Below are 21,939 nucleotides of genomic sequence, written 5' to 3'. Positions count from 1 at the left end.
AGATAAACTGACTAGGGTCCAGCTTTCCCATCAAATTATCTTTTGCCTTTATTATCATTTACTATAACCCTGCTTCTGTTTTTTGTTTTTGATTTATTGTATTTTATTGCTTTCTGGGTTTTTGGAGGATTTTGCGATAATTGGTCCTTAATCATTTCTGTTCCTAGGCCCCACTACTTTCCTTAAGTGTGACATCTGAGTTAGGGTATTTGTCATGATCCAGGTGGGTTTATGACAGATAAATGCACTAGCAACCTTTTTTTTTCCTTAAGCTTTGTGCTTACAGGTAGTTTTGCCCCCGGTGGCCATTAGGGTCATTGCACTGTGGTGATTTCAGTTCTAGTTTTGCCCCCGGTGGCCGTTAGGGTCATTGCACTCTGGTTACTTTAGTTTAGTGCACGCGATTATGAAGCAGGTGTGATTGCTGACTCTTACCTATAAAAGAGTGTCAGGTGGTTGCAATCACTGTTGGTGATACTGCTCATTTCCAGCCAAGTCTGGTGGAGGAAGGAACAACTGAGAGGAGTTCCTTGCAGCTCAGGCAGAGCTCTGGTGTAGTAGCTTCAGGTGGAAGCTGAATTCTGGTGGTGGACTCTGTTGCTTGGAGCAATAGCAACAGAGCAAAGCTAAGTGGTGTTATCCCTGTTTGTGACTTCCCTTATGTGTGAGAACGAGCATGTATGGGTGGCCAACAAAAACATCCAGTGGAAGTGTGTTGCAGGGGTCTGGAATTCTCAGGTGATTGGGCCGTATCTGGTGTCGGCTGTCCAGGGCCCGGAGACTTACCAGCTGGAGTTACCCACATTCTTGCCCACACACCTCTCTCTCCCCAGATCGGTACTTTGGAGATGGGTGGTGCCTCCGGAACATACATTGCCAATACCAGCGGTGCTCGTTTGTCATAAAGCTGAAGTGCAGGTAGTTGCTGGGGTGAACTCTGGACCGGGGCGTCCCCGCTGTAGGTGGCTCCCTGATGAGGAGTGGTCTTGAGGGTCCAGAGGCCCCTCATTAAGGGAGGGTACTGTCATGATCCAAGTGGGTTTATGACAGATAAATGCACTAGTAACCTTTTTTTCTTCCTTAAGCTTTGTGCTTAAAGGTAGTTTTGCCCCCAGTGGCCATTAGGGTCATTGCACTGTGGTGATTTCCGTTCTAGTTTTGCCCCCGGTGGCGATTAGGGTCATTGCACTCTGGTTACTTTAGTTTAGTGCACATGATTATGAAGCAGGTGTGATTACTGGCTCTTACCTATAAAAGAGTGTCAGGTGGTTGCAATCACTGTTGGTGATACTGCTCATTTCCAGCCAAGTCTGGTGGAGGAAGGAACAACTGAGAGGAGTTCCTTGCAGCTCAGGCAGAGCTCTGGTGTAGTAGCTTCAGGTGGAAGCTGAATTCTGGTGGTGGACTCTGTTGCTTGGAGCAATAGCAACAGAGCAAAGCTAAGTGGTGTTATCCCTGTTTGTGAATTCCCTTATGTGTGTTTCAGTGCAGTGGTGGGATTAGTTTCTGCACCGTCCATTTCACTAGTAAGGGATAGGTGCAGGGCGAGCTAGGGTTCTTAGGTTCCAGCTCGGCGACAGGTGCGGAGCCTGTATAGGGACTGTTAGGAGTGTAGAGACTGGCTCAGGGGAGTGCAGGAGGTCTCCACGTCCCCGTTCCCTATCGCAGGGCCCTCCATTGTAATTGTTTTCCTGGTGTTTCCCCTTATTATTTAAATTCGCCCTGCTGGAGGCGGTGTATCCGGTTTCACGTGTAATTTGGAAATTCGCCTGATGGAGGCGGTGTATCCGGCTGCACGTTTTATTATTTAAATTCGCCCTACTGGAGGCGGTGTATCCAGGGTCACGTGTGCCATAGATATTCGCCCTGATGGAGGCGGTGTGTCCAGTCACACGTTGACCATCACATTATCACCAACCATAACATTTTTCTCTGTTGAGCCATGGGCCAAGTGCAGACCAGTGAGCAGTTGCTGCTGGCCCTCACTGAGGTTAGTGAGGAGCTGAATGATGTGTTTCAGCAGCACCTGCAGCGGAATTATGGGTCTGAGGCCTATCCTCTGCCTCAACTAGAGGGTCCATATACAGCTTTGGCGAGGATGTGCCGTGGAGTCCCTGCTGGGGAGCAGGACTTGCTTATACAGGCGGACGTACCCAGGCAGGTGGGTGGAGTCGGTGTCCCCATGGTGCTGCCTGGTGTTCCCCAAGGTGAAGGGGTACGTCCCTGCAGTGAGCAGACTAATGATTTAGTCCTTGGCACTGACGCCGAGACTTCTGTACTGTCAGAGGAGCCGTGCCCCCCCTGGTCGTGTGGAGGAAGATGACCTGGGATTGTATATTTCCTCCTCACCCTCAGAAGGTACTATGTCAGCAGAGGTGATGGTTGGTGAGGTACCTGAGGGCATACCGGTGCTTGTGAACAGTGGAGCTGAAGTCAGTCTGGTGGATGCTCAGTTTGTCCAGACTCAAGGTCTGAGATGTGAGACACCGGACAAACCCATAAGCGTCCAGGCCATTAACTCTGTCCCACTGAGCCGGGGGGGTTAAACCAAGTTGTAGAAGACATTGTGCTGTATAGTGAACATCCTGATGAGTCCCAGTCATACTACATCTTGGAGGGAAATCCAGCACCTATCGTTGTGGGCCCCCCTTGGTCTAAAAAACACAACCCGGTTTTAGATTGGCGGACTAGGGAAGTAGTCAGCTGGGATCAGTCGTGTGAGGGCTGCTGCCTAGGGGCTACTGTCTCTGCTGTCTCTCTACAATCGTCCCCTTCCTCTCCCGTGAGAGTAGCGGAGGGGCTGCAGGAGAGTAGGGGCAAGGCTCAACCCTCGCCATTGGCCAACTCTGAGAGGCGCAGACCTCGTAGTAGGAGGGGTTGGAGGGTGGTGTTTCCCTTGGTGAATTGCGGGGGTGTGAGTGTGGTGACACAGGGGACGCCTCTGTTGTCAGTTCCAGAAAGAGTTCACCATATTGTGACAAACGAATGTGTGGCAATAAACGTTCAGGTCTGGACCTGTGTGAGAACGAGCATGTATGGGTGGCCAACAAAAACATCCAGTGGAAGTGTGTTGCAGGGGTCTGGAATTCTCAGGTGATTGGGCCGTATCTGGTGTCGGCTGTCCAGGGCCCGGAGACTTACCAGCTGGAGTTACCCACATTCTTGCCCACACACCTCTCGCTCCCCAGATCGGTACTTTGGAGATGGGTGGTGCCTCCGGAACATACATTGCCAATACCAGCGGTGCTCGTTTGTCATAAAGCTGAAGTGCAGGTAGTTGCTGGGGTGAACTCTGGACCGGGGCGTCCCCGCTGTAGGTGGCTCCCTGATGAGGAGTGGTCTTGAGGGTCCAGAGGCCCCTCATTAAGGGAGGGTACTGTCATGATCCAAGTGGGTTTATGACAGATAAATGCACTAGTAACCTTTTTTTCTTCCTTAAGCTTTGTGCTTAAAGGTAGTTTTGCCCCCAGTGGCCATTAGGGTCATTGCACTGTGGTGATTTCCGTTCTAGTTTTGCCCCCGGTGGCGATTAGGGTCATTGCACTCTGGTTACTTTAGTTTAGTGCACGTGATTATGAAGCAGGTGTGATTACTGGCTCTTACCTATAAAAGAGTGTCAGGTGGTAGCTATCACTGTTGGTGATACTGCTCATTTCCAACCAAGTCTGGTGGAAGAAGGAACAACTGAGAGGAGTTCCTTGCAGCTCAGGCAGAGCTCTGGTGTAGTAGCTTCAGGTGGAAGCTGAATTCTGGTGGTGGACTCTGTTGCTTGGAGCAATAGCAACAGAGCAAAGCTAAGTGGTGTTATCCCTGTTTGTGACTTCCCTTATGTGTGTTTCAGTGCAGTGGTGGGATTAGTTTCTGCACCGTCCATTTCACTAGTAAGGGATAGGTGCAGGGCGAGCTAGGGTTCTTAGGTTCCAGCTCGGCGACAGGTGCGGAGCCTGTATAGGGACTGTTAGGAGTGTAGAGACTGGCTCAGGGGAGTGCAGAAGGTCTCCACGTCCCCGTTCCCTATCGCAGGGCCCTCCATTGTAATTGTTTTCCTGGTGTTTCCCCTTATTATTTAAATTCGCCCTGCTGGAGGCGGTGTATCCGGTTTCACGTGTAATTTGGAAATTCGCCTGATGGAGGCGGTGTATCCGGCTGCACGTTTTATTATTTAAATTCGCCCTACTGGAGGAGGTGTATCCATGGTCACGTGTGCCATAGATATTCGCCCTGATGGAGGCGGTGTGTCCAGTCACACGTTGACCATCACATTATCACCAACCATAACATTTTTCTCTGTTGAGCCATGGGCCAAGTGCAGACCAGTGAGCAGTTGCTGCTGGCCCTCACTGAGGTTAGTGAGGAGCTGAATGATGTGTTTCAGCAGCACCTGCAGCGGAATTATGGGTCTGAGGCCTATCCTCTGCCTCAACTAGAGGGTCCATATACAGCTTTGGCGAGGATGTGCCATGGAGTCCCTGCTGGGGAGGAGGACTTGCTTATACAGGCGGACGTACCCAGGCAGGTGGGTGGAGTCGGTGTCCCCATGGTGCTGCCTGGTGTTCCCCAAGGTGAAGGGGTACGTCCCTGCAGTGAGCAGACTAATGATTTAGTCCTTGGCACTGACGCCGAGACTTCTGTACTGTCAGAGGAGCCGTGCCCCCCCTGGTCGTGTGGAGGAAGACGACCTGGGAGTGTATATTTCCTCCTCGCCCTCAGAAGGTACTATGTCAGCAGAGGTGATGGTTGGTGAGGTACCTGAGGGCATACCGGTGCTTGTGAACAGTGGAGCTGAAGTCAGTCTGGTGGATGCTCAGTTTGTCCAGACTCAAGGTCTGAGATGTGAGACGCCGGACAAACCCATAAGCGTCCAGGCCATTAGTTCTGTCCCACTGAGCCGGGGGGGTTAAACCAAGTTGTAGAAGACATTGTGCTGTATAGTGAACATCCTGATGAGTCCCAGTCATACTACGTCTTGGAGGGAAATCCAGCACCTATCGTTGTGGGCCCCCCTTGGTCTAAAAAACACAACCCGGTTTTAGATTGGCGGACTAGGGAAGTAGTCAGCTGGGAGCAGTCGTGTGAGGGCTGCTGCCTAGGGGCTACTGTCTCTGCTGACTCTCTACAATCGTCCCCTTCCTCTCCCGTGAGAGCAGCGGAGGGGCTGCAGGAGAGTAGGGGCAAGGCTCAACCCTCGCCATTGGCCAACTCTGAGAGGCGCAGACCTCGTAGTAGGAGGGGTTGGAGGGTGGTGTTTCCCTTGGTGAATTGCGGGGGTGTGAGTGTGGTGACACAGGGGACGGCTCTGTTGTCAGTTCCAGAAAGAGTTCACCATATTGTGACAAACGAATGTGTGGCAATAAACGTTCAGGTCCGGACCTGTGTGAGAACGAGCATGTATGGGTGGCCAACAAAAACATCCAGTGGAAGTGTGTTGCAGGGGTCTGGAATTCTCAGGTGATTGGGCCGTATCTGGTGTCGGCTGTCCAGGGCCCGGAGACTTACCAGCTGGAGTTACCCACATTCTTGCCCACACACCTCTCGCTCCCCAGATCGGTACTTTGGAGATGGGTGGTGCCTCCGGAACATACATTGCCAATACCAGCGGTGCTCGTTTGTCATAAAGCTGAAGTGCAGGTAGTTGCTGGGGTGAACTCTGGACCGGGGCGTCCCCGCTGTAGGTGGCTCCCTGATGAGGAGTGGTCTTGAGGGTCCAGAGGCCCCTCATTAAGGGAGGGTACTGTCATGATCCAAGTGGGTTTATGACAGATAAATGCACTAGTAACCTTTTTTTCTTCCTTAAGCTTTGTGCTTAAAGGTAGTTTTGCCCCCAGTGGCCATTAGGGTCATTGCACTGTGGTGATTTCCGTTCTAGTTTTGCCCCCGGTGGCGATTAGGGTCATTGCACTCTGGTTACTTTAGTTTAGTGCACGTGATTATGAAGCAGGTGTGATTACTGGCTCTTACCTATAAAAGAGTGTCAGGTGGTAGCTATCACTGTTGGTGATACTGCTCATTTCCAACCAAGTCTGGTGGAAGAAGGAACAACTGAGAGGAGTTCCTTGCAGCTCAGGCAGAGCTCTGGTGTAGTAGCTTCAGGTGGAAGCTGAATTCTGGTGGTGGACTCTGTTGCTTGGAGCAATAGCAACAGAGCAAAGCTAAGTGGTGTTATCCCTGTTTGTGACTTCCCTTATGTGTGTTTCAGTGCAGTGGTGGGATTAGTTTCTGCACCGTCCATTTCACTAGTAAGGGATAGGTGCAGGGCGAGCTAGGGTTCTTAGGTTCCAGCTCGGCGACAGGTGCGGAGCCTGTATAGGGACTGTTAGGAGTGTAGAGACTGGCTCAGGGGAGTGCAGAAGGTCTCCACGTCCCCGTTCCCTATCGCAGGGCCCTCCATTGTAATTGTTTTCCTGGTGTTTCCCCTTATTATTTAAATTCGCCCTGCTGGAGGCGGTGTATCCGGTTTCACGTGTAATTTGGAAATTCGCCTGATGGAGGCGGTGTATCCGGCTGCACGTTTTATTATTTAAATTCGCCCTACTGGAGGAGGTGTATCCATGGTCACATGTGCCATAGATATTCGCCCTGATGGAGGCGGTGTGTCCAGTCACACGTTGACCATCACATTATCACCAACCATAACATTTTTCTCTGTTGAGCCATGGGCCAAGTGCAGACCAGTGAGCAGTTGCTGCTGGCCCTCACTGAGGTTAGTGAGGAGCTGAATGATGTGTTTCAGCAGCACCTGCAGCGGAATTATGGGTCTGAGGCCTATCCTCTGCCTCAACTAGAGGGTCCATATACAGCTTTGGCGAGGATGTGCCATGGAGTCCCTGCTGGGGAGGAGGACTTGCTTATACAGGCGGACGTACCCAGGCAGGTGGGTGGAGTCGGTGTCCCCATGGTGCTGCCTGGTGTTCCCCAAGGTGAAGGGGTACGTCCCTGCAGTGAGCAGACTAATGATTTAGTCCTTGGCACTGACGCCGAGACTTCTGTACTGTCAGAGGAGCCGTGCCCCCCCTGGTCGTGTGGAGGAAGACGACCTGGGAGTGTATATTTCCTCCTCGCCCTCAGAAGGTACTATGTCAGCAGAGGTGATGGTTGGTGAGGTACCTGAGGGCATACCGGTGCTTGTGAACAGTGGAGCTGAAGTCAGTCTGGTGGATGCTCAGTTTGTCCAGACTCAAGGTCTGAGATGTGAGACGCCGGACAAACCCATAAGCGTCCAGGCCATTAGTTCTGTCCCACTGAGCCGGGGGGGTTAAACCAAGTTGTAGAAGACATTGTGCTGTATAGTGAACATCCTGATGAGTCCCAGTCATACTACGTCTTGGAGGGAAATCCAGCACCTATCGTTGTGGGCCCCCCTTGGTCTAAAAAACACAACCCGGTTTTAGATTGGCGGACTAGGGAAGTAGTCAGCTGGGAGCAGTCGTGTGAGGGCTGCTGCCTAGGGGCTACTGTCTCTGCTGACTCTCTACAATCGTCCCCTTCCTCTCCCGTGAGAGCAGCGGAGGGGCTGCAGGAGAGTAGGGGCAAGGCTCAACCCTCGCCATTGGCCAACTCTGAGAGGCGCAGACCTCGTAGTAGGAGGGGTTGGAGGGTGGTGTTTCCCTTGGTGAATTGCGGGGGTGTGAGTGTGGTGACACAGGGGACGGCTCTGTTGTCAGTTCCAGAAAGAGTTCACCATATTGTGACAAACGAATGTGTGGCAATAAACGTTCAGGTCCGGACCTGTGTGAGAACGAGCATGTATGGGTGGCCAACAAAAACATCCAGTGGAAGTGTGTTGCAGGGGTCTGGAATTCTCAGGTGATTGGGCCATATCTGGTGTCGGCTGTCCAGGGCCCGGAGACTTACCAGCTGGAGTTACCCACATTCTTGCCCACACACCTCTCGCTCCCCAGATCGGCACTTTGGAGATGGGTGGTGCCTCCGGAACATACATTGCCAATACCAGCGGTGCTCGTTTGTCATAAAGCTGAAGTGCAGGTAGTTGCTGGGGTGAACTCTGGACCGGGGCGTCCCCGCTGTAGGTGGTTCCCTGATGAGGAGTGGTCTTGAGGGTCCAGAGGCCCCTCATTAAGGGAGGGTACTGTCATGATCCAAGTGGGTTTATGACAGATAAATGCACTAGTAACCTTTTTTTCTTCCTTAAGCTTTGTGCTTAAAGGTAGTTTTGCCCCCAGTGGCCATTAGGGTCATTGCACTGTGGTGATTTCAGTTCTAGTTTTGCCCCCGGTGGCGATTAGGGTCATTGCACTCTGGTTACTTTAGTTTAGTGCACGTGATTATGAAGCAGGTGTGATTACTGGCTCTTACCTATAAAAGAGTGTCAGGTGGTTGCAATCACTGTTGGTGATACTGCTCATTTCCAACCAAGTCTGGTGGAGGAAGGAACAACTGAGAGGAGTTCCTTGCAGCTCAGGCAGAGCTCTGGTGTAGTAGCTTCAGGTGGAAGCTGAATTCTGGTGGTGGACTCTGTTGCTTGGAGCAATAGCAACAGAGCAAAGCTAAGTGGTGTTATCCCTGTTTGTGACTTCCCTTATGTGTGTTTCAGTGCAGTGGTGGGATTAGTTTCTGCACCGTCCATTTCACTAGTAAGGGATAGGTGCAGGGCAAGCTAGGGTTCTTAGGTTCCAGCTCGGCAACAGGTGCGGAGCCTGTATAGGGACTGTTAGGAGTGTACAGACTGGCTCAGGGGAGTGCAGCAGGTCTCCACGTCCCCGTTCCCTATCGCAGGGCCCTCCATTGTAATTGTTTTCCTGGTGTTTCCCCTTATTATTTAAATTTGCCCTGCTAGAGGCGGTGTATCCGGTTTCACATGTAATTTGGAAATCCGCCTGAAGGAGGCGGTGTATCCGGCTGCATGTTTTATTATTTAAATTCGCCCTAGTGGAGGCGGTGTATCCAGGGTCACGTGTGCCATAGAAATTCGCCCTGCTGGAGGCGGTGTGTCCAGTCACACGTTGACCATCACAGTATTATTGTAAGGGACAGCCTACGTGGAGCGGGGGCACCATAACAACTTAGGGTGAAAAAGCTCCGCTGTTAGGCAGGGATATTTCCAAATAGGGACTCTTAGTATATATATATTTTTTCCTCCTGTTATACTCCCATTAAGTAATTTTGTTATTCGGCTACGGGTTGCACCCATCTTTTCTTTGTTTGTGGTGGCTTGTGGTGCAGGGTGCCTATTGTGGACCAATTAATTTGTAAATTAGGAAACCGGCTATTTGTTGTTCCTAAATATTGGGCATCCTGTAGATAGTATTTAACAGGGTGAGTAAGGACAGCCGCCATGGAGCTGGGGCGTCATTTGCGTTCCAAGAGGGTGCCAACCTTCGCTGTCAGGTAGGGGTGAGGTATAGGACCACATAGGGATAATTAGACTGTTTATCCCCCACCTGGCATTTGGGAGTTATCGTATACATCTCCGAATAGGTTGGATTTTGAAGTGTGATCAGCATTTTTGTGCCTGTTTTTCTCAGATTTTTTCAAAAAAATCTTTTTAGCGATTTATTAATAAAGTATCTATCTTTTAATAAAATTACTTTTTTTTTGTTTATGAGCCGTCACACAACTAGTTTGTAATATATAAAAAAAATGTTTTCGGCATAAATAGCCAAATGGCCCTTGGCAGAAAAAAGGTTCCCCACCCTGCAATAAAGGATCATCTTTACATCCCTATCTGATGATTGGATCACTTTATTTCTGGTATTGCACCCCTAACGGCTGGCGATAGAAAAGTATCTACCAGTGATTCCTCCGCTGACTTACATTCATAGGGCCTTTTAATCTCATGTCAATAGGATCAGGACATTGGCTGCATAGTATCCATTAAATGACTATAATAGTGATGTGCCTATTTTTGCACAACATATTAAGATAAGCCTCCATATTACAAATTAGTACCTTCATGTACTAACCCTGTGAGAGCCCACCTTTATATCCAAGCTTTCCATTTTATTGTTCTTTATCCTTTTACATATTTTAAACACGGACTGTACATATTGATGTCGATATGACCTAACAATAGTGTTCACATAACATTCATATACGGTACAAAGATATTAGGCAAAACTTCCACTGTCACCTTAACTTCCTACATCTGGGACCCCAACCTTTTTCTTTTGTAGCTTCACTAGCCAAAACATTATGCATGCACCCTGTGGCTCCATTCAAAGTCTATGGGAATGATGATGATAGCAAAGGGAAATGGGCTGTTACAGGACTAATGGATAGTCTCAATTGGATAAAGTCAGTTCATATTCCTTATTTGGGAATACTGACATAAAAGGGGTTTCTTATTCAAGTGCTCCCTCTGCTTTTCAAAATTGAAAGCAGAGCATTAAGCTCCATATATTACTACATTTCATGTAGCCTCCATACTTTAATAAAAGTCAGACAGGCTTGATTTAAAAAATATGTGGTCTTGTTGGGAAAACCTCTTTAGAATTTAATTAGCATTTTCCTTCTTGCAGATAAAAGCTGTTTAGTAGTTCTGTGCATATAGAGAAAAGAGCTCGATCATGCTCTGTGTAATGTTGAGTGCAGAACTTGAGCGATACTCGACATAGCGATGTGTCTTGCACCGCCCTCCCCTCCAAATCTGCGCAGGGCATAAAACAAACTTTACTTGTTTGAAAAGAAACCACATAGAGGTGACATAAAATATATTTAACAGGGTTTTCCTCATAAACGAAGCAGATTTTATTTAATAGATCTTTGAATAATAATAATTTCCACAATTTGATTTGTTTAAAAAAAATGTTCTTGTGCTGAGAAAATCTTATAAATGTGCCCCTGCTGTATACTGTGTAATGGCTGTGTCTGACCGTCCAGGAACATGGTCTGATCATACCACAGCTCCTGGGCAGGGAAGGAAGCAAAAGAGTACACAGCTGATTCTTTCTGTGAGGCAAAACATTTCCCTTCCTGTTTTTAAGCAATATTTTACCTCAAAAAAATCATTTGAGATGACGTGCTGTAATATCTGTATACTCTTTTTCTCCCCCCTATCCAGGAGCTGGGGTTTGATCAGACCATGTTCCTGCATAGTCAGACACAACCATTACACAGTACACAGCAGGGGCACATTTATAAGATTATCTCAGCACAGGAACATTTTTTTTAAACACATCCAATTGTGGAAATTATTATTATTCAAACCTCTATTGATTAAAATTAACTTTGTTTGTGGGAAAATCTCTTTAATACAGATATCATTAATTAGAATTACTGTGCTATAATAGAAGCAATCTATTAATTCAAGCCAAAATATTTCCATTTGCTCTAAGATTTCTTTGTTCCTCTACCTTGAGATGTTGTGCTAGAAAGGAATGTAACTTTCTTTATAGGAAAGTTGCCAAACAGATTGGACATCACATGTTGTTTGATATACGACCAAAAGGATAAATCTTTTTAAACCATTCGTAATGATCTCATATAATCCATTTACCTCTTATGTGATGACATAAAAGAATTACACAGAGAAATTAGGAGAAAAAAAAATAATCTCAGAAATCATAAGAAAATATTTCGTTAGCACAGAAATTTTTAGAACGAGTTACTGAAAATCAATCTTTGCCGTGTATATTTTCTAAGTTTTAGAACAATGACTACGGTATGTCAAAGAGTGGTATACAGCGATCTTTAGCATCTGGACCTGTATCACAGCCAAAGCTGCCATGTTGTCCCAGCCTTAATTATATGATATTCTAAGGATGGGTCTGTGGCCCAGAGTTGTCCAATAACAAAATAGGGGAAAGTTGTGTGGTATTTATGTGGTAAAGATAAGATAATGTTTATAGATGGTGAAATACGTGACGCCACCTGTGGCATTCTAGTCAGAGGTGACCAGCTCTGCGGTGTTGCTTCTCTGGGATGGATGTTGGGCGCAGCTATGATGTTGTAGCCCTCCACAGGTAGGGCTGTAGTCCCAGGGCAAAGATGTTAAATAAATAGTAAAAGTGGCTGCAAACGTTGGGGTGCAGATAAATGAGAGAAAGACACAGAGAGGTGCAGTTTCTTTACCTTTTACAGGTAATAGGTTGCAGTCCGGAGTACCACATACAGGTGATGGAATGAGTCCGGCTCGCCTGGAGGCATTCAGGGGATCCATCTTGCCAGATGGGGATTTAGGACCTTCCTTTCTGTGCTATGTGTGTGGGTCTCCGCTGTATATAACTATGCTGCGACCCTCTATTCGTGATGGTTTCACTAACCTGTACGGCTGTCAGCGTGAGCCTATTCCACGGGTACCGTTCTCTTCACCGTCGGCCCCGGGATCCTTATCCGCTGCTGTGCCCTCAGGTGATCAATGTGCACAGGAATTTACAATCCTCTGTACTTTCAGATTCGGCTATCAGGGCGTACAGCTCCTGTCAGCCTAGGACTCTGATGTCCCTCTTCTCTTTATTAGCGCTTCGCTCAGGGGTCTGCTATAATGCAGTATTTTAGCTTTCCCAGAGCCTCTCCATCTCTGCTCGTGTCCTATTCCTTCTTCACAGATCAGCTGCCTGTCTTGAACTGACAGGATCTTCCAGAAAGATCATTTTACCTCACGTTTAACTGCCCTGTCATTTTTCCTCACAGCTCACAGCTGTTTCGTTTCCATAACATCTCCCTCAGCTGACTTCTAGCTGACTCACCAACCCCCTCTGCTGGCCAGAATTTATAAGGCATCTCCCTTTTCTGACTTGCAGCAGGAAATTGTGATTAAATTAATTACCTGGCATGGAGGGCCCCTTTCTGCCTCCAAGCATGACTTTACCCATTAGAGGGAGGTAATGTCACTGTGACAACCGGACTCTGGGGTGTCACACAGCCGTGGGGACGCAACCATATTTTTCAAGCATGCCAAAGAAACATGGTTAGCATACGCGCATTGTCGGATAACACCTTATCTGAGCAAGTTTGCACATCATTATTAAGCATATACAGTAACCCTATAAATAGCAGTTATGTGTGGTTTTGGCCCCAGTGCAAAGTTTTAGGTACTATTATGGCATTCTTGGTGGCACTAGAAAAGAGCACTTCAGTCTTGTACTTATACTCTTTATTTTGCTACGGTACATGCACATTAGATACATGACTGTGATAACATCCTCTGGGGATTGTGGTAACACTAAGCTTAGGTTATTTATATGCTTGATTATAGAACCATTTCTACTATGCTAAAACTTGATGATCTGTGCCCCTATTACTGATTAATAAAGCATAATAAACTTTATGGGTGATGCCTTGAATTTCTCTGGTAGGCATTGATATAATAAAGTCAATCACGCACATCACAGTGCGCGCATGCCCAACCCTTATGTCGTAAAATACCACCAATGGACACAGTGCCCACATATGAAAAAGTCTGGTTAGTAGCAAGTAGCAAGTAACAACCAATGGATGGTGCATTAGAGCATATGATTTGACATTTATCATAACTGACGTATCCCTAAATATCTGTAGACAACAGTTGCAGATAACTTAAAAGGAACTTGTCACATTGACTATTTAGCGCGATCAACCGGCACCATGATATAGGGCAGGAAGTGCTTAACAGATTCACATATAGGTTTGTGGGAAAATATTCATTATAGCTTTTATTGCATTCACTGAAATGTCAGCTTTTTGTGGGTTTTATGCACACTCATACAGGAAAGGTAGTCAATTACGGTACTAATTAGTAGTGATGAGCGAGTATACTCGTTGCTCAGGTTTTCCCAGAGCATGCTCGGGTGTCCTCCGAGTATTTTGGCGTGCTTGGAGATTTAGTTTTCGTCGTCTCAGCTGCATGATTTGCGACTGCTAGACAGCCTGAACACATGTGTGGAATGCCTTTTTGTTAGGGAATTCCCACATGTATTCAGCCTGTCTACAAGTCGCAAATCATGCAGCTGAGAATACGAAAACTAAATCTCCGAGCACGCCAAAATACTTGGAGATCACCCGAGCATGCTCAGGAAAACCCGAGCAACGAGTATACTCGCTCATCACTACTACAATAATTAGGATCGCCCACTGGACACTTAAGCCCAATTTTTTTTTAATTATAAATAGTAATTACTTTATATGACCATACACCAAAACCGAATAATGATCTCATAAATGTGAAAATTCCACAATACTTACTCCAACAATGAAGAAATCCAACCAGCACCATGCATTGGTGAAGTACTTCTTAAAGCCATATGCCACCCATTTAAGGAGCATCTCAAGAACAAAGACATATGTGAACACTTTGTCTGCATATTCCAATATAATTTTTACAACTTTTTTCTGGTCGATATAAATATCTTCAAAAGCCTAGAAAAAAAAAACTCTGTGAGAAAATTATTCAAGACACAAGTCACTTGCGCTGTAACATATAGTTGACATGAATTATGAACTAAAGTCTTGCTTTTTCATCTCCATGGCAACTGAAAGAGTTTTGCTAAATTGATAACTACATAATGTTTTCTTTTGACCTGTAGCTGAATTATGACTAACTGTGCCAACTTTATAAAAAAGAACACCTGCACTGATAATAATGGCATTAACACCGTGCCGCTGATAAGGACAAAAGTGGGCAAAACTCTACATGAAAAAGACAGTATGAAAAAAGTGAAGCCACCAGTCATAAAACACACATTGAGGAAATGAGTCACTGGCCAATCTCTTACTTTACATTATTTGCCTTGGGTCCCATAATTTGGGTTTAGGTAGTTCACACACTTACAGAATCAATGCAGAAGTCATTAAAAGAGTCTATAAGGTCATCAGAAACCACCCTGCCAATCATCGGTATAAAGAAGTACAGCCACCCACTGAAAAATGGTCTTCTGGAGGGGTAAAACTCAAACTCTATCCCAGGAAATCTGGCCTTGATAAAGGGTGGTCTCCTCAAACAAATGGAAAAAGAAGTAGATGCAGTGTTGGACATACCATTGGAGCCCAAGAGATAAGGGGGCCTCTTTCACCTGCAAATGATAAACTGGATCACCAAAGGGCCTACAAACTCGTTTGAACAGGGGCCCTCTTCTGTCTCTGTTCACCACTGGTGAGATGAGTTTTCAGTGTACCCCCTTCGCTAAGGGATTTACTGAAGGTTTATTCATATATCAATGGAAAGGATTCTGCCATCATCTACCACTGTTGTCTTCCATGGACGTCTTGGCCTTTTTAAGCTTCCAAGCTCACCAGTGCACTGTTTTTATTAGTTTTCAGAATGTACCAAACCTTTGATTTGACCACTAACATTTCTGTAATCTCTCTGATGAATTTCTTCTTTTTTTTAGCCTAATGATGGTCTATTTCTTTTCCATTGAGAGCTCCTTTGACTGCATGTTGTGGGTTCACAGCAACTGCTTTCAAATGCAAAGACCACACCTGGAATCAAGAACTTTAAGGCTGAGTTCACACATCGCTTTTTTTTTTCGTTTTCGCGGCAGTTTTAAACGCGCGATTTTGCCGCGAAAAATAAGCATCCCATGCAATCCTATGGGATTCTGCAATGCTGTGCTAATACTGTGTTTTTTTCCGAGGCGGAATTGCTTCGTGGTAAAAAACGCAGCATGCTCATTAATTTAGCGGAATTGCGGCGATTCCACCCACATAGGAATGCATTGTTCTACTTACTTTCCGCATGTGGCTGTGCCCACCATGCGAAAAGTAAGCAGAACATTTGCAGATGGTACCCATGGTCCGGAGGAGAGGAGACTGTCCTCCGGGCTCTGGGTACCTTATCCCTGTAAAAAATAGAATTAAAATAAAAAATATTGTTATTCTCACCTTCCGGCGTCCCGCGCACCCTTCCCGCCTCTCTTCACGCTCCCGGTCCCAGTAATCCTTTGCGAGAATGACTGCGATGACGTCGCGTTCTCGCGGGAGCGCGACGCCTCGCGGTCATTCGCAATGACGTTGCGGGAGCGCGACGTCTCGCGGTCATTCACGCAAAGGATTACTGGGACCGGGAGCGTGGAGAGAGGCAGGAAGGCTGCGCAGGACGCCAGAAGGTGAGAATAACAATATTTTTTATTTTTTTTATTATTTTTTTATATTTTTTTGCATAGGCAGCATCAGTAGTAAAAAGTTGGTCACACTTGTCAATCACTATGTTTGACGAGTGTGACCAACCTGTCAATCAGTTCTCCAAGCGATGCTCCAGATCGCTTGGAAAACGCTAGCATCCTGCAAGCTAATTTCGCTTGCAAATCGCTAGTTTTTCCGCGGGAATTTAAAATGCGATTTTCCCGTGGAATGGAATTCTGGAATTCTCGCGGTGACTTCCGCGAGAGTTCCACTACGTGTGCACATAACCTTACACCTGCTTAACTGATGATAAATTGATGAAAGAAAAGCCCTTTTAGCTCATTAAATGACTTTTCAGATAATTGTCCAATCACTTTCGGTCCCTTTAAAAAAAGGCATCTACATATTAAAGAGCTGTAATTCCTAAACCATTTCTCCAATTACGATGTGATTAGCCTCAAATTAACCCCTTCCTGACATCCGACGTACTATCCCGTCCACGGTACCCGGGCCCGTATGACCGTGGACGGGATAGTACGTCTACCGCGATCAGCGGCGCCCACGTGGTGAGCGCCGCTGATCGCGGCCGGGTGTCAGCTGATTTTCACAGCTGACACCCGGCACAATGTGTCAGGGGCGGTCACGGACCGCCCCCGACACGTTAACCCCTTGCACACCGCGATCAAACACGATCGCGGTGTACCGGGGGTTAAAGGGAAGCATCGGCAGGGAGGGGGCTCCCTCCGTGCTTCCCTGAGCCCCCCACGGCAGCGCAATGTGCAGCGCTGCTGCGGGGGGCTCCTTTCCTCCAGGCCCCCGAATCCAAGATGGCGACGGGGGCCTTCGGGGGCCTGAGGAAGCTGGCTTCCTCAGTGCCTGCAAAGCGCAGGCATGAGGAAGCCTTCTGCAGTGCCTGTGTCAGATCGCTGATCTGTCACAGTGATCTGTCACAGGACAGTGATGTCCCACCTGGGACTATTTAATAAAGTAAAAAAAAAAAAAAAAAAGTGTAAAAATAATTTAAAAAAAATCGCCAAATATATTAGGAAAAAAAAAAAATATTCCCCCAATAAATCCATTTTTTGGAAATAATAAAAAAAAAACAATAAAAGTACATATATTAGGTATTGCCACGTCCGTAACGACCCGCCCTATAAAACTGTCCCATTAGTTAACCCCTTTAGCGAACCCCTTAAAAAATAAAAATAAAAAACGAAGCAAAAAATAATGATTTATTATCATACCGCCAAACAAAAAGTGTAATAACGCGCGATCAAAAAGACGCATATAAATATCCATGGTACCGCTGAAAACGTCATCTTGTCCCGCAAAAAACGAGCCACCACACCGCATCATCAGCGAAAAAATAAAAAAGTTATAGCTCACAGAATAAAGCGATGCAAAAATAATTATTTTTTATATAAAATAGTTTTCATTGCATAAAACCGACAAAAACATAAAAAAACGACCTAAATGATGTATTGCTGTAACCGTACTGACCCGAAGAATAAAACCGCTTTATCAATTTTACCGCACGCGGAACGGTGTAAACGCACCCCCCCAAAAGAAATTCATGAAACGCTGGTTTTTGTTCATTCTGCTTCCCAAAAATCGGAATAAAAAGCGATCAAAAAATTCCACGTGCCCGAAAATGGTACCAATAAAAACGTCAACTCGTCCATCAAAAAATAAGACCTCACATGACTCGGTGGGTCAAAATACGGAAAAATTATAGCTCTCAATATGTGGTGATGCAAAAACTATTTTTACAATAAAAAGCGTCTTTTAGCGTGCGACAGCCGCCAAACATAAAAACCGCCATAAATAGTAAATCAAACCCCCCGTTAGGGTTAGGGCTAGGGTTAGGGCTAGGGTTAGGGTTAGGGGAGTGTTGGGGTTCGGGTTGGAGTTAGAATTGGGTGTTTCCACTGTTTGGGCACAACAGGGGCTCTCCAAATGCAACATGGCGTCTGATCTCAATTCCAGCCATTTCTGAGTTGAAAAAGTCAAATGGTGCTCCTTCCCTTCCAAGCTCTGCTATGCGCCCAAACAGTGTTTTACCCCCACATGTAGGGTATCAGCCTACTCAGGACAAATTGGAAAACAATTTTTGGGGTCCAATTTCTCCTGTTACCCTTAGGAAAATAAAAAATTGGGGGCAAAAATATCATTTTTGTGGAAAAAAATGATTTTTTTATGTTCACGTCCGAGTGTTATAAACTTCTGTGAAGCACTTGGGGGTTCGAAGTGCTCACCACACATCTAGATAAGTTCCGTGGGGGGTCTAGTGTCCAAAATGGGGTCACTTGTGGGGAGTTTCAATAGTTTAGGTACATCAGGGGCTCTCCAAACGCACATGACACCCGCAGACCATTCCATCAAAGTCTGCATTCCAAAACGTCACTGCTTCCCTTCCGAGCCCCGACGTGTGTCCATACAGTAGTTTTCTCCCACATATGGGGTGTCAGCGTACTCAGGACAAATTGGACAACAACTTTTGGGGGTCCAATTTCTCCTGTTACCCTTGGGAAAATGAAAAAATTGGGGACTAATTGATCATGTTTGTGGAAAAAATACGATTTTTTTATTTTCATGCCCTGGCATTATAAACTTCTGTGAAGCCCTTGGGGGTTCAAAGTGCTCACCACACATCTAGATAAGTTCCTTGGGGGGTCTAGTTTACAAAATGGTGTCATTTGTGGGGGGTTTCCACTGTTTAGGTACATTAGGGGCTCTCCAAAGGCAACATGACACCCGCAGACCATTCCATCAAAGTCTGCATTCCAAAACGTCACTACTTCCCTTCCGAGCCCCGACGTGTGCCCATACAGTAGTTTTCTCCCACATATGGGGTATCAGCATACTCAGGACAAATTGGACAACAACTTTTGGGGTCCAATTTCTCCTGGTACCCTTGGGAAAATAAAAAAATGGTGACTAAAAGATCATGTTTGTGGAAAAAATACGAATTTTTTATTTTCACGCCCGGGCGTTGTAAACTTCTGTGAAGCACTGGGGGGTTCAAAGTGCTCACCACACATCTAGATAAGTTCCTTGGGGGGTCTAGTTTACAAAATGGTGTCATTTGTGGGGGTTTCCACTGTTTAGGTACATTAGGGGCTCTCCAAAGGCAACATGACACCCGCAGACCATTCCATCAAAGTCTGCATTCCAAAACGTCACTACTTCCCTTCCAAGCCCCGACGTGTGCCCATACAGTAGTTTTCTCCCACGTATGGGGTATCAGCATACTCAGGACAAATTGGACAACAACTTTTGGGGTCCAATTTCTCCTGGTACCCTTGGGAAAATAAAAAAATGGTGACTAAAAGATCATGTTTGTGGAAAAAATACGAATTTTTTATTTTCACGCCCGGGCGTTGTAAACTTCTGTGAAGCACTGGGGGGGTCAAAGTGCTCACCACACATCTAGATAAGTTCCTTAGGGGGTCTAGTTTCCAAAATGGTGTCATTTGTGGGGGGTTTCCACAGTTTTGGTACATCAGGGGTTTTCCAAACGCGACATGGTGTCCGATCTCAATTCCAGCCAAAAATGTCAAATGGCGCTGCTTCCCTTCCGAGCTCTGCCATGCGCCCAAATAGTGGTTTACCCCCACATGTGGGGTATCAGCGTACTCAGGACAAATTGTACAATAACTTTTAGGGTCCTGTTACCCTTGGGAAAATAAAAATTGGGGTGAAAAGATCATTTTTGTGGAAAAAATATGATTTTTTAATTGTACCGCTGTACGTTATAAACTTCTGTAAAGCCCTTGTGGGTTCAAAGTTCTCACCACATATCTAGATAAGTTCCTTGGGGGGTCTAGTTTCCAAAATGGGGTCACTTGTAGGGGGTTTCCACTGTTTAGGTACATCAGGGACTTTCCAAACGTGACATGGCGTCCAATCTGAATTCCAGCCAATTTTGCATTGAAAAAGTCAAACGGCGCTCCTTCCATTCTGAGCTCTGCCATGCACCGAAACAGTCGTTCCCCCCCACATATCAAGTATCTGCGTACTCAGGACAAATTGCACAATAACTTTTGCAGTTCAATTTCTCCTGTTACCCTTGGTAAAATAAAAAAAATTGAACCTGAAGTATTTTTTTTATGAAAAAAAGTTAGATGTTCATTTTTTTTTAAATATTCAAAAAAATTCCTGTGACGCACCTAAAGGGTTAATAAACTTCTTGAATGTGGTTTTGAGCACCTTAAGGGGTGCAGTTTAGAATGGTGTCACTTTTGGGTATTTTCTATCATATAGACCCCTCAAAGTGGCTTCAAATGTGATGTGGTCCTAAAAATAAAATGGTGTTGTAAAAATGAGAAATCGCTGGTCAACTTTTAACCCTTATAACTTCCTAACAAAAAAAAATTTTGGTTCCAAAATTGTGCTGATGTAAAGTAAACATGTGGGAAATGTTAGTTATCAAGTTTTTTGTGTGCCGTATCTCTGTGATTTAAGGGCATAAAAATTCAAAGTTGGAAAATTGCGAAATTTTCAATATTTTCGCCAAATTTCCATTTTTTTCTCAAATAAACGCAAGTTATTTGAAGCAATTTTACCACTAACATGAAGTACAATATGTCAGGAGAAAACAATGTCAGAATCACCGGGATCCATGGAAGCGTTCCAGAGTTATGACCTCATAAAGGTACAGTGGTCAGAATTGTAAAAATTGGCCCGGTCATGAACGTGCAAACCACCCTTGGGGGTGAAGGGGTTAAAGCTGAAAGTCTACCCTTTAAGCCCATACTGATGATAAAACTGTATCTTAAATATGTTTAGGTAAACAGCTAAAATGTCAAAACTTGTGTCACAGTCTAAATATTTCTGGACCTAACTGTACATAATAACATATTTTTGTAAAGCTGAATACCCATTTCATTTTTGGAATATGTACATTGCAAAATAATAATTTCTAATTCTTCAGTGACTCCGATCAAATGGACAAGCTACCTGTAGGTCCCTTTAAACATTAATAGAAGAAGGAAGAAATGATATGCTGCCCTAACCATGATTATTATGACTTGTTACAATAAAACATGACATCATTTAGTCAATGAGATTACACCCATGCTTTACAGGAAGGATGTCTAATAAGATCATATCTGTGTCACCCTAGGGGACTTTTAACTATTACCGTGCGCCACCATTCAATTTCTATATCCAAACAGAGACAACGAAAGACAATAAGGAAAAAGGAGACTACAAATTAATTCTACATAACGCAAATGATATCGTGTAGATGAATCTATTTCACTGATTGTGATGCAGGAGTAATAAAAGGCAATCAATTAACAAGACATATTTTGCTTTGGAAGAAGCATGGACTATACATACATTTATCTATGAATCACTATTGAAATAATATGTCATTATGTCTCAAAACAGCGAGTAAAGGCATATCAGTGTGAATAGTTGTTCGTGTCTGCCAATGTCCTTAGCATGGATGACAATCCACCTTGTACAAGAAGCTTAAATAGTCAACCAATGTTTAAGGTAAACATTGGTTAAAAAGAATATTTGACTTAAAAGAGAGATGCAAAAGGGATTAATCATTTCTGCTTCTGGAGTCTAGCCTGATGAAGAGACCTGAGTAGTCTCGAAAGTTTGCAATGTGTTACCATCTTTTCAGTTAGCCATTAAAAGGTATCAACTACTGAGGACTCTCAATCCTGAATATTTTTCTGCTTCTGGTAGAACTTTCTACACCAAAGTGTATCGGTACTTTCTGACTCACGGCAAAAAAGATTTTTGATGAATTTCTTGTAGAAGTATACTCCCCTACCTTCACCGAAAACCCTCGGTCAAGCTAAGCATTAATGTGCACAGGGGGAATAGGTACAAGTACCGTAGGTATCTGTCAAACATTCTATGACATATGGAAGTTTATAGTGTAAATATTTTTTGCAATTATTATTATATTATTCTCCCAGAATT

The 21,939-nt window shown here is 45.3% G+C and overlaps 1 protein-coding gene across 9 annotated transcripts in view; it reads right to left on the bottom strand.

The window, feature by feature from the left end:
• The window catches only part of LOC141095489 (sodium channel protein type 5 subunit alpha-like), a 524,914-nt gene that overhangs the window by 102,490 nt on the left and 400,485 nt on the right, over window positions 1-21,939 (bottom strand). For all 9 annotated transcript variants that reach the window (XM_073581518.1, XM_073581512.1, XM_073581519.1 and 6 more), the window contains one exon: window positions 14,119-14,292. In XM_073581518.1, coding sequence (XP_073437619.1) covers window positions 14,119-14,292 — 174 coding nt within the window. The remainder of the gene's footprint in view (window positions 1-14,118; window positions 14,293-21,939) is intronic.

This window comes from Dendrobates tinctorius, unplaced genomic scaffold, assembly GCF_039654945.1.
Source record: "Dendrobates tinctorius isolate UK_male_01 unplaced genomic scaffold, ASM3965494v1 ptg000070l, whole genome shotgun sequence".
NCBI classification, from domain to species: Eukaryota; Metazoa; Chordata; class Amphibia; order Anura; family Dendrobatidae; genus Dendrobates; species Dendrobates tinctorius.
This window is presented reverse-complemented; position numbering and strand designations above follow the sequence as displayed.